A 13,039-nucleotide genomic window follows, 5' to 3' on the forward strand; every position below is an offset into this window, starting at 1 on the left:
CAAGTTTAGGAGTCATTAGTATATAGAGGCTGGTAGAGATATTTCCACCAGAGGAATGAGTGTAGGTAGAGAAGGACTCAAAGGACTGAGCCCTGGAGTGCCCCAAGGTTGGTAGATGGGGTGATGAAGTGGAATTAGCAAAGGAGGCTGAGAAGGGGTGTTCAGTGAGGTGGGAGAAAACCAGGAGAGTTCCATAACCGGGGAGACAAGTGAAGAAAGTTTTTAAAGGAAAAGTAAGTGCTTAAATATGTCAGTTTTTGATGAATCAGGTCAAGTAAGATGAAAGCTAAGGATTTATTATAATATTACTTTATTTGGCGGAGTGGGGGAGGTAATTAGATTTTAATTTATTTTTAAAGGAGATACTGGGGATTGAACCCAGGACCTCGTGCATGCTAAGCATGGGCTCTACCACTTAAGCTATACCCTCCCCCGTAGCTAAGGATTGATTATTGGATGATCTGGTAATGGGGAGGTCATTGGTGGCCTTGACAAAAGCAGCTTCAGTGGAATAGTGGGGCTGAAAGCCTGACTGAAGTAGGGTCAAGAAAGAACACAAAGAGATATATTGGTGACAGTGGGTGTAAACGACACTTTCCAGGAGTTTTGCTGTGGAGGGATGCAGAGAAATAGGGCAATAGGTGGAGGGAGGAGTGTGTCAAGCATTCCTTTTCTTTTTAAGACGAGAGAAATTATAGTACATTTGTTTGCTGATGGCAATGATCCAGTAGAAAAGGAAAAATTGATGCTACAGGAGAGGGAGAGGATTGCTGGAGTGATGTCAGGATCTAGTGCATCAGTGGAGATGTCGGCCTTAGATAAAGGCAGTGAGAGTGTATCCATAAGAAGAGTGAGGAAGTCCAGGTAGATGGGCCCGGATGCAGATGAGCAGGTGAGCATCGTGGTGGGAGCGTGTGGAAGTTCCCTACTAACTTTTTCTCTGTTCCCAGTGATGGGAGAAAGCAAGGTCATCACTAAGAATAACGTGAAGGAAGTGCTGGAGGTTTGGAGAAAGAGAGAAAGATACGAAAATAGTCCTCTAGGAGAATAGGAGGATGAATGGGCTAGAGAAATGTCATATGCCAGGTGGTACTAATGGTCCAGTTGAGGTTAGGAGCAATGAATACAAGCTCAAATAGTGAAAAGAAGGATACAGACAATAGTGACAGTAGGTAATCTTGAATGATGGCTTACGAAGTGCCAGGCACACTGATGGAAGCTGAGCTTTAGAGAAGTTAAGTAACTATGTTCAAGGTCACAAAGCCAACAAGGAGTGGTGCTGGGATTGGGACCCAGAGGTAGACTGACTCCTAGCCTAAATTAGCTACAGTCCTGCACACTTTGCTGTGGGCACCTTTTCACGTGTGTTGACATTCTAAAAAATACTCACCAAGGAGAAGGGAACCCTTAGGGTTTCGAAGCAGAAATTAGCCCAACAGACACCAATTTTATTGAGGTCTTGTGATGCTTCATGGGAATTTAAGTGAGTGGAGTCAGTGCCATTTCACTGTGATGTCGCCCTAGCCGAGTTCCATTTGGGGGATCCTAACGTGTGGTCTCTGCCTAAATTCTGACTGTGGCATTATACTTACTACATATACCACAACTACTGTTCTTCCCCCACCAGGATTCAGATTATGAAGAGACATATTGACGAAAGTCTGCGTGACATACGAAGAGTCACCTAGTAACAGAAAACAGCCTGTTCCACTGGCAGCTAAAGCCTCTCAGAGAAGTGGAGCTGGACTGGACAGTAGTGATGGAAGATTCTGGAAGTCACCAGTAAAGCCTTTAGGAGTCATTAATTTATTGAAGAAATGTTCTTTTTGTATTTATAAACTGCTCAAAAACTCTCAGAAGAGACTTGTAACTACCCCTTTTAATAACTTATACTCTAATTGAATGAAGAATTTCTTGTCCTATACAGAAAGATCCTTTTGTTTTGCCTTTGCTCTTGAATGTATTACATGTTTTCGTCCATTTATTTAAAGGGAGAATCCTAGATGTTGGCCACACTGCTGATGCCTCTCTCTCTCTTTCTCTCCTCCTCCCGCCCCCCCCCCCCATATATTTTAATGAAATGAAGCTTAGGGCTTCCTGATGTGCTCCCAGACAAAATGTTTGTTTGGGATACGAATTCTGTGATTTTCATCTGTGAGTTAGCATACAGCATATACTCATTGGTTTAATTCTTATCATCCAGTGTGTTTGGGTGGCTTAGAGTGTATAACCCCAATATTTTTAGAGTTGGTAGGATCAGGAGTCAGTGGTTTGTTCTGACTGGGGTTTTGAAGTATTAAAGTGCCATCAGTTTACAGTTAAGAAAAGAAATGATAAGGTAGAAGGATGCCTTTCTTTCATCTTACTAGGTAGGTGCAGTTCGTAGTTTTACTTTCTTAGGGCTGTCTGAGTTTCAGTTTTCTTCTCGGTTTTTCAGATCAGAGAGGCGAGGACAACTCTTCAAAAGATTTTTAGTGGGGATGTGTAGAATGTTTTATCAGTTATTTGCAATGAAATCATCTTTAACCTGTGTTATTCTTCAAAGCTTTTTCATTTCTAAAATGTGCCAAATATGACCAAATTAAGGTATTTACAAACTGTTTTTGCATAATATTTGAGATAAGGAAGTGAGGGTGTGCATCACCTATACTTCCTCCTTCTGTTCTCATGATACCTTCTATCAGCTTCCTCCGTTCTGCTACAGCAACTTATTTCAAATTTTAATTTGCATGGGGTTTTCTGTAAGCCATTAGGAAATATGTATGCCATGTCAGGAACAGGTGACTGTGTAGTCTTCTGTAACAGAGTTACTTCTTAATGATGAGAGACAGAAATTATCCTCTCCTCCTGTCTTTGATTTCTCAACAGGATGTTCCCTTTCCACCCTTCTTTGCTAGGTGGCTCAGGAGATTTCCATATTATAGCATAATATACTGTATGCTATAAAAAAGTCACTTTTATATTTTTGCCAAGATCTGTTTTTAAAAATTTGGGTTATTAGTTCTGTCTCATAGGTTTGGTCTGGCCTCTTTTGTTAACATAATCCTTAGACTAGAGAGTCTGGTTAAAGAGTCTGGTTAATAGATGTTATGGTTTATCTCTGGTCAAATACGGAAGAAGCAGCAAAGGCAAGATTAACAGTTTACATTAACAGTGGTTAAATCTCATAGTCTTGGGCTTCTTGTTAAGTATGTGGCTGTCTGGGGCCAATCTAGTGAGACAATCTGACACCTCAGCACAGAGAGGAAGACAATTGGAGCAATGAGAATAAATAATTTGGGCTCTAGGACTTGGAAGATAGAGATCTAATTGTGAGCTAGACTTTTTGTGGGTCCTCATTTCTCTAAGAGGTGATGTTACGAGAACCCAGGTAAAGCCCCATCCCAGTAAATGAAGAACCAGTTTTGTCTGGGTTTTCTTGTAATTTCCTTTCAGGCATGTGATGAGGATTCATCCGGTGGGATATGTTTGTCACTTTAGGTAAATGGTGCTATGTGAATACTTAGTCGTGATATTTCGTAACCTTGATCGTGGCTTGACCTAGTCCCTTCCTTTTTGAATGACTGAGCAGTAAAATCCTTCCGAGTAGCAGAGCAGGTTGATCATTTAGTCTCCTTCATCGGCTTGTGGCCACAGCACCGTCTTAAGGCTGCTGTCAGTTATCTTCTTCATCCCTTACATTGAGGTCTGGGTTACAGCTTTTTTTTCTTTAAAGGAGCACAAAGCAGTGTTTGGACACCTTGCTTCTTTAAGGATGGAAGGAAGATAAAGTGTTTTGTTTTTTTTTTTTAACTTACTGTTTTAATATCTTCTAAGGTGCTATCCTCTCTTTTTTCTTTTTGCTGCTCCATGAGTTCTTATCACACTGTATGGAGAGCAGCCTGGTCTAGAAAGGGAATTTAATTCTGAAAGCTTCAGTGGGGATTCAAAGCCTTTCAGAATTTTCCTTTGGCTGCTGAAGTCTTTGCTTGTGGTTCCGTTACCTGATGAGTTTTTTGCATTGAACTTTTAATTCTGTTACCAAATGTGAACTTATAAAATGCTTCCTGTTTCCATGTGGCCTGTTACCTCAGGCTTCTTGGGGGAACATTTTAGTTTTCTGCAGCTCTCAAACGGGGCTCTGGTGCTTCATGAGGGAATTTGTGTAGAAAAAATTCTGGCAGCCAAATCTTGACTCTGAATGTTCTTTTGTGTCACTCAGTTGTGGTTCCAAAGGGGTGCTGTTAGATGACCAGTAGAAAGTGGACCAAGACTCTCATTTAATTGCACAGTTCAAAACTTTGCTGCTAGAAGAGGCAGCTCCATCACTTTGACCCCAGTACCTAACTACTAACATGCATTTTGCTGCCTTGTTTGTTTGTTTTGTAGGAGGGGATGCACTACTGGGGCACGTGCACAGAGACTGTAACTCTTTTTTTTTTTTTAACATTTTTTATTGAGTTATAGTGATTTTAGAATGTTGTGTCGACACTGTAACTCTTGATATCATTATCACATTGTAGGTAATAAACTTCTTTGCACTTTCTGGCTACTTTTTGGTGTATATCTACTTTGGTGTGAGATGAAAGCTGTCATGTGAAAGTGGAAGGGGTTGGTTTGTGATTTTCAGCATCAGGTAACCATTCATCTCTGAGCTGTACCCCAGCAAGAACTTACATAGATTCAGGGGGATGGGGGAGCCACATAGTATGAGCTGATTGTTAAAGTTTCAGGAAGTTTGCCAGGCAATTGTCAGACTGTGGGTAGTTTGAAATAGGCCATGGTGGGCCTATTTACTAAATTACTAGCTTACCAGCACACCAGTTCTCAAGAGCCACTCAGCGTAGACCTGGAGAAGAGCAAGCATTTGAGAACTTTCCAAATGATGCAGAACAAGTTCCATAAAACAAGTATGCCCATGTGAAAGCCAAGCCAATGCAGGCAAGGCTGAAGACGTGTACACTGAGAAGTCTTATTTTAAAGTGATGACTTCAAAGCAGAAGATACCTTGAAGTGAACAAGCCTTGAGTTCTTACCTGGGATGTCCAAGTCACCCAAGGGATTCTCTGGGGGAATAAAATGTTTCTTGTATTGTAGAAATGCTGATGTCACATGCTCGAGGAAATTCACACGTCTAGGTGGTGAACTGGAGGACTGGGGAGGCATATCTTTGGAAGCAGGGATTGGGTGATTGCCTGGCCATATTGCCTGTCTGTGTTGAGAGGGGGAAAAAAAAAGGGAAGTTGCTGTGTTTTAGACACAGAGCAAAATGTTTTGTGTTCGTCTTAGTTCACTGTATTTCGTTTGCATGAGGCCGGTTTCTTTCTCAGTGTGTTTGCCTGATGCCCTTCAAGACCTCACCCTCCGAGTCTGCCATCTAGAAGGGAGGATGGCACCTGTGGAGGTCTGGAACGTAAGGCTCTCCTCAGTACGGTGAACGCATTACTTCATTTTAAATGAAAGTGTAAATAAAAATTGGGTAATAGGCCAGATGACTGAAATGAGAACCTTGATTTAGAGGTTCCTGTTTGTGTCTCTGCAGCCACCTCAGATCGCACGCATATGGTTTGCTCTGAGCCTGACCTTCCATGCAGGCAGAAGGCTCCTCAGTCGAACTTGGAGACTGCAGCTGCGGGAGAGCTCAGTGCATCGCTTCGCCTGGTGTTCCTCATCTTGGGTAAGCATTTGCTCTGTATTTCCTAAGCAATGACTTAAACTTTTCTCACCTGGGAGAAGGCTGGTTCTGAAGGTTTTAAGTGACTGGCGATGCTTTTGTGAGGCTGCGAGCACAGATGTGTCAGCCTCTGCAGGAGGACTGCCACAGGGTAGTCTAGGGGGTATGGTTTTCCTCTCTGTAGTGTAGAGTAACTTATGTTAAGAGCCTCAGAGAGAGGAGGAGTAAGGTTTGCTCTTAATAAAAGAGTAAATGATGATGAGAAGGATGATGGTGGTGATAGGAGATGGTGATAGGGCTTTAGCTCTTAAGTTGTCTGTGGCTTTAGATGGGGCTGTGGCTAGCTGTCCTTGTACTCTTGGCAGAATTCTTCCTACACTGTTTCTTTTCTCCCAGTCAGAGACAGGCCAAGATTTACCTTAAGGAGTTAAGAACTTAAACCTCCCAAGAGAGCTAGGCTGTTATCCATACTTGCCACACCCTCTGCATAGTCCAGAACTCAGGAAGGATGGAGCAGGATGGTTTAGGTATCACCTGTGGAGAGAGCAGGAGTGATGACTTCCGAGGTTCGCTTCAAGCCAAGGGTTGACCGATGCAACCTAGACTGTATTAAAAGGAGCCATGTAACCTACAGTCTGTATTAAATGGTCTTGGGAGGAGAAATCCAGATGCATTTTAAGAGGTCCATGCCTCACAGTGCTCATGTGGACTCGTATACCTAAAAACATCCGAGAGCCTGGATGCACAGCCGTGTGTAAATTGAGGGGCCTCTGCATCGCAGGTGCAGCAGGCTGCCTGAGGAGGGAAAGCGGTGTAGTTGTCGCTGTGCTTGGTGGTTGCTTGTCCTTACTGGGGGCAGACACTTTGACTGAGACAGAGCGCCTCGCCCTTATTTCGTCTTGTAATATTTGGGGGTCGTTTCTACATCCTGTGTGGTAGTCTCATTGCCATGAGTCTCTTTTCCGAAGATTTTTTTTTCCTGTTGTAATCGTGCCAAGGATAATAATTCCCCTACACTATTAATAATAGAATAAGGAGTCCTGAGAGTTACAACTCTCCAGGAGTGATAGGAGATATTTGCCAAGAGTTATATGGTGAAAAGAACCATGAGCTCAGTTCCAAACATTTGGCCAACGTATGAGATAACTGCCTGTGCAGAATTATCTCGAGAACATTCTGGTGAGGAGATAAATCAGTATCTGGAAAAGGAAGCAGGTTACGTTGAGAATTCATATGGAGTGTATCAAGGTGCTTAATGTGCATCTGAATGCTTTGATTAGACTTTTAGAGACTGAGATTCATATATATATGCTGAATTATATATTTGAGTAATAAAATTCTGAACTCTCTCTATAAAATATCTATCTATATTATATGGTAAGAATTTCTGAATATTTGCCAAATAACTAGGAAACATGAAACGGGACTAGAGTGTTCTTGACTCTGTTAGGTGTTATTATTTCATCTGATGTGTGGTCTCTGGGCTCCCACCCAGACCTTCCTCTGCCGGCCCTGGAGATGCCAGAGGCACAGCTCTTGGCCCCATGGAACTTATGGCCTTGGAGAGTGAGGGTAGAAAGCAAAACTTTAATCAAACAAGCAGATCAGTAAATAGATAATTAGAAGTTGTGACAGATGCCCTGAAGGAAAGAGAAATAGTCCTATGAAAACATGTGGCTAGGGATCTGACCTGGGAAGGGTGGTTCAGGAGAGGCTTCCGTGAGGAAATTACATTTAACTTGAGATCTGAACGATGAACAGGAGTTACCTGGGGGAAGGGGTTGGGGAGAGCATTCAGTCCGGGGGAGCAGATTAATCTTGATTTGGTAAATGAAGTTCAGGGAAGCTTTGCTCTTGGACTACTTTTACACACATGGAGGAGCAGTAGCAGGCTTTGATCCAGAATGCTCGGGTTTGAATCATGGCCCTGCCACTTGCTCTGTTTTTAGGCAAGTCACTTCACCAGTCTGTGCCCTAGTTTCTTCATCTATAAAACCTCATAAGGGGTTCTGAGAATTAAACTGGTTAATGTATGGAGCTCTCAGATAGTGCCTGGCGTGCGTCCTCCTCTGGTTTATTGAGTATCAGCTACTGATTTCTAATGTGGTCCCATGTTAACTAGGAGGAGGGGAAGTCTGATCCTTTAATGTTAAGAATGAGGCCCAGAGAGATTAAGTGGTTTCCCAAAGATCAAAGAATTAGTTAATGGAAGGTCTGATCCAGGAAGAGAATTAAAAAAAAAATTGATGAATTTTCTGTTGAATCATTGCTTCTCTATTCATTCACATGGAGTTCTGGTGGTGTATCTGAGTACTTACAACTGCAAATGGGTATCTTCTATTTATCAGATTTTTGGTGCATTTCTTAGAATTTGTTTGAAAATGGTTTGGGTGTGGCTCTGAGTGTCTTGAGTTTGACGACAAGATTCGGAGTCTTTCTGGGGTCGCTGGTTTCCTCTTAGAATAGAGTGGTGCAGTGACAGGATATCTAAGTTGATGGCAGCGTGATGGTTGTATTGCCAGCTATCAGCACTTATCCAGTATATGCCAGGCGCTTTACGATGCTGTAGCACAGGCATGGGATGGTCATAAACAAGATGCCTATGGACTTGCCTTTGAGAGTGTAGACTTGATGGGGTTTGATTAGACATGTAAATCAATTATTACTCCTCCATGCAAATAGCAGACTGCTTTGGGGAATGTATGAGTGCCGTTTGCTGGGCAGTGAGGAAGCATAACCAACACCCTGGAGAAGAATTCATCCAGAACACGACAGGGATCTCAGGTGTCCAGATATAATGAATCAAAATTACGAGATAAAGGAAGCCCTTTATCATCTCACCCATGTATGTGTGGGGTGGGGTTGATGTCATGGAGCAGGAATAAGGCTGTGGCTGTCTTGAGAGAGACTTGTATTTTCATCAGATGTCCTCACGTTTGAAGAAACTTAATATGACTTTTGGTATATCTGAGTCAGTGTAGTTATTATACATTGTTGTCTTGGGGTTCAAGAACTGAAACCTAAGAAGTTTCCAGTTCATTCTGATTCATTGTTTGCCATTCTTGTAAAGGTAGGTGCTCAGAACCCCAACCCTGCCCTAAAGGTACAAACTCCTTCCTATCTGACTTTTAAGCTATAACAAATAGGATCTCATGTGGTAATGCTTTCTATTTGTCAAAGCACCGTTATCTGCGTTACCATACTTGATCCTTGTGTTATCCCTATGTTATAAGTAAGGAAAGTGAGGTTCAGCAAGGTCAACTGACTTTCTGCATAAGTGATATCTAGGTAGGACTGCCTTGAAAATTTTGACCCTGATTTTCCAGGTGGAAGATTTTGTTGATGAGAATATACATAAGGAATCTCATAGGTCATCATTTTTTATAAATTAAAATGGCCACCATATGTGCCAGACTTCCCAGCAGAGCCAGGTAGAGTACTATGATGTTAATGCACAAAGAAGACCTTTCCTCCTAGCAGGTTCTGCGATGGAATTTACTCCAGTGGCAGGATGTTAGGGCTGCAGGGATCATGACTGAAACCAGCCACAGTAGTAGCTAGGAACCCAATGCTGGTTGACTTGTAGTTCCTTGGAGCTTGGGTTCTGTTTTGTTAAGAAAACTGTGGGGCATTCTGGAGAATGGCAAATCTTTTCCCAGGAGCTGGTGGTTGCAGTGAAATTAATACAACAGAGATAATACAGATTTAAAAAATACTTATGCCCATGGACAGCCCAGTTCTCATTGTGCCCTTTCTATCCTGCCTAAAAAATTGAAAAATGAGAAAAAGAAAAACACTCTCCATAGATTTTTTCATATGTCTTCTTTGAGTCATAGAACTTGGTGAATACCTTAACTGAGTTGAAAAATTTCCCCTTACTTGCACATCTCCTTTCCTACACGTCTGGAACATTCTTCATACACTTAAAAGTAGTAATTTTATCTGAGTTGGAGAGATAGGTAGGAGTTTCAGGCTGAGTATCCTGGAACGTTTTGTTTATGTAAAACCCTCAGGCTGTAGAACGTCTAGGGTTGTCATCTCAAGGGTATCGGAATTATTTGCTTTTTTATTTGTTTTTGTTTTTTTTTTTATCTTGAAAATTAACTTTCATCTAATCTTCCCTCACCACCTGTCTGAAGCAGCCCCAAGTGACTCTCTAAACACCAGTCTGTTTTGTTTCATCATAGCGGTTACCAGCATCTGCTCTTTCTTATTCATTCATTTGCTGCTGTTTCCTCTCCATCTCCCCCCACATGCAGACTACACTGTCTTCCTGTTCAATGCCGCATCCCAGTGCCTCAGGCAGAGACATTCACTATTGATTTGTTAAATTAATGAACTTCTCTTGACACTGTTTTCTGACTTTTTTTTCTTTTATCTTAAGATTGAAAAATTGAAGGCAGCATGTTTCACCCACTGAAACTCATCCTGATGCCAGTGTTACTGGGTAAGTAGAAGCCAAGGGACCAAGGAGGGTGTTTAATTTCTCCTAAGTCGCATGCATTTTCAAAAGCCAGTTTTATGTATTTTCATTTCCCTTTGGTTTGTTGAAAATGGAAACTCCAATCTGGAACTTCATAGTTTTGTTGAAACAGTTGTTTTGCTGAAACAGCTGTTTTGCTGAAACAAAACAGCTGTTTCAGAGGCCAGGTAGCAGGCTCTTTCTTGGAAAGCTGACTGTCTATTCCTCTGTTTCTATTAGAAACAAAATGCCTTTGGGTTCTTACTGGGTGTTCCAGGACCTTCCTATGGGATTCTCTTTGAACTTTCTGTAAGTTTCTCACAGGCATTCCTGCACTTTAAATCGTTATCTTTTAAACCATAGCTAGTCTCAGATCAGGAAATGAAATCACCAAAGAAGCCCTGTAATTTTTTCATGCTTTAGCCACGCAAGCCTTCTTGCAGTTCCTCAAATGTACTGAGCTCTGTCCCAATTTTGGGTGGTTTCTTTTGCCTGGAACCTTCCCTCCCCACCTCACTCTAGCGAGCCTGCCTAAGACTTCTGTATCGTTCAGCTTTCCCCTTAAGCTCCACTTCCTTCTAAAAAGCCTGCTCCAGCTGCTCACGCCTGGCTGGAGTCTCCTGTTCCCGCGGACTGAAGGGCTCAGGGCTGCTGCTTCCTGCGCATCCCATTTCTTGCTAACTTTTCCCTCCTTTTTGCCCCCTTGTCTTTCTATCCCGTGGATATAGCTCAGTGGGAAGGATAAATGAATGAGGTGCTTTGCTCTCATAGCCTTTTATTTTTCTCTTTATTATTCGTTTTTTAAACTCTGCATAGTGACCTAAACACTGACTTGGGAAAGTGAACGAAAGAATTGTCTCTGTTCAAATTCCAGGCAGCATTGCATGTGCTCAGACATGCAGGCAGACAGACACACGCACACAAGAAAATGGTGTGTATTAAAGAAATTTTTTTTCATGGAATCAGGGCTATAATGATCTCAGAGGCTATTTAGACATTTCCTCAGAGGTGTGTGAAGCAGCCTGCAGGTTTGGCCGTTCTATTTAGAGAGCTGATCAACCCTTTGTGGAGTGGCTTGGTAACATTGGGGATTTTGATTTTCTTGGTGGAGAGGTTTTCCTCCTCTGTAGAAAGCCTCCTTTTCTTCAACCATTTCTCTATAAAGGTTCCCCATCAGGTATGAGATTCTCTTTGCTTTGGTTGTTGCTCTTGGTTTCTAGCAAACATTCATTTAATTCTCCATCCAGTACCCTTCATATTAAACTAGCTTCTTAGACCTCTAACCGCACATAAAGTTGCTCAGTTCTTCCTTACGGGAAAATTCCAAATTGTTTTTGAAGGTGCTTTTGATTTCTTTCAAAATAATTCCCCCCAAAGGGTGTAGAGTTCACGTTTTCTTTTCCATCCTCCCCACCGTGTGCGCCTGCTGTTGGCCAGGAAGTTACCGCTCTTCTCTCAGGTCAACAGCTTGGATGAAGAGGCCAGCATATTTTCTGTTTATTCCCATATGCGTTCATTGGCTCTTCTTTGATACGAACTGGCCAGCATCTAAACACGTCTTTCTTGATGTTGTGGTCTTTTTGCATAGAGCATATCTTGTGAAAATAGAAACAGCCATGTAGTGGTTTTCTCTTTAGGTGCAAAGAGAAATTACTTGAACAACATACAGATGGTGGAGCAGCACCCCACTGGGCTAACACCTAGAGGCTGAAAAGCCAGGGCTGAGGGCAGAGCTGGAAGCAGGGAGAGGTGGGGAGAAGGCCAAACACAAAGGAATTCAAGGGAAGAGCTGTGCTCTGTATTGGCCTAATTACAAGGACCTGCACTACAGCCAGGATCAGCCTGCAAATTCAGAGATAAGCTTTTGTAAAGGAACTAAAGACAGAGAAGAGCAGAATGAAGCAAAAATACCTGTGAACTGGCTTTTCAGATAGGGAGCTGGTGGGAAACTAGGAGCAAGAGACACCCCATCCTGTTGATCGATGTCTAAATCCATGACCTGAAAGGAGAGGTCAGGGTTTTTCTTCTTTCTTTACAAAGAAGTTTGTGAGGAGGAATTCTAGAAAAGAGGAAGGAGGGACTAGCTAGGAGCATGGAATCAGTTAGCATTTATACAGTGTGAAGATTGTAGAACCCCTCTGACTTGAGCCACGTGGGGGTAACTACAGTGTATTCCTCTTACCCTTGGGAATGTCATGCTGGTTTGAATGAGGGGCCTTTGTCCATGTTGGGTCACCTGGGGAGGGAAGTTGCATAGCACTTGGTGATTAATACTAATTTTTGTTGTTGAGCGTGTTTGTCTGAATGATGTCTCCTGTTTTTTGACTTCTGTAGATTACTCCTTAGGCCTGGATGACTCGATTGAGTTAACAGTCTCTGTGGGTGATTCAGCCCTGATGGGATGTGTTTTCCAGAGCACGGAAGAAAAACATGTGACCAAGGTAGACTGGATGTTCTCATCAGGAGAGCATGTCAAGGTAACAAGGAGGAAGCACTGCTGTGTCTTAGAAGCCCCTGGCTGATGGTGTCAGAACAGTGTAGGGAGAGGGAGAATCAGGTCGTCTGGCACCATGAGGTGGTGCTTGCAAGAGCCTGGGCTCTGGAGCTTGTCAGAACTGAACCCCCTTCTAGTCTGGCCCCTTGGCTGTGTAATCAGCTGGGCAAGTTACTCAGCCTCTCTGAGCTTCAGCTTCCCCATCTGTGAAGATGAAGGTAACTATGATAATGGTAATGCTTACTTTTCAGGTCATTGAGAAGTTAATGGGAGACATATACATAAAGTTATTTTAGTTTATTTTCTCTATTTCTCCCATTTGTGAGTGGCATAGGTAGGTGGGAGGGGTAAGAAGAGTGGTCTAGACAACAGAGTTATAGCCCAGGCCCAGGAGTGATGCCGCAGTAATCTTTTTTTTTTTTTTTTTTTT

The 13,039-nt window shown here is 42.5% G+C and overlaps 2 protein-coding genes across 3 annotated transcripts in view; both read left to right on the top strand.

The window, feature by feature from the left end:
• MPZL3 (myelin protein zero like 3) overlaps positions 1-1,924 on the top strand; it is an 18,865-nt gene extending 16,941 nt beyond the window's left edge. Inside the window, exon 6 of the mRNA XM_006207772.4 lies at positions 1,628-1,924. Within this exon, the coding sequence (XP_006207834.1) occupies positions 1,628-1,654 (27 nt within the window). The 3' untranslated portion in view covers positions 1,655-1,924. The remainder of the gene's footprint in view (positions 1-1,627) is intronic.
• Positions 1,650-13,039, top strand: part of JAML (junction adhesion molecule like) — a 27,284-nt gene continuing 15,894 nt past the window's right edge. Inside the window, exons 1-4 of one of the 2 annotated variants that reach the window (XM_072954023.1) lie at positions 1,650-1,782; positions 5,522-5,656; positions 10,038-10,100; positions 12,450-12,592. In XM_072954023.1, the coding sequence (XP_072810124.1) occupies positions 10,058-10,100; positions 12,450-12,592 (186 nt within the window). In that variant the 5' untranslated portion in view covers positions 1,650-1,782; positions 5,522-5,656; positions 10,038-10,057. Of the gene's footprint in view, positions 1,783-4,673; positions 5,413-5,521; positions 5,657-10,037; positions 10,101-12,449; positions 12,593-13,039 lie in introns of those variants that run through there. The other variant, XM_072954022.1, reaches the window with a different exon arrangement.

This window comes from Vicugna pacos, chromosome 33 (genome assembly GCF_048564905.1).
Source record: "Vicugna pacos chromosome 33, VicPac4, whole genome shotgun sequence".
NCBI classification, from domain to species: domain Eukaryota; kingdom Metazoa; phylum Chordata; class Mammalia; order Artiodactyla; family Camelidae; genus Vicugna; species Vicugna pacos.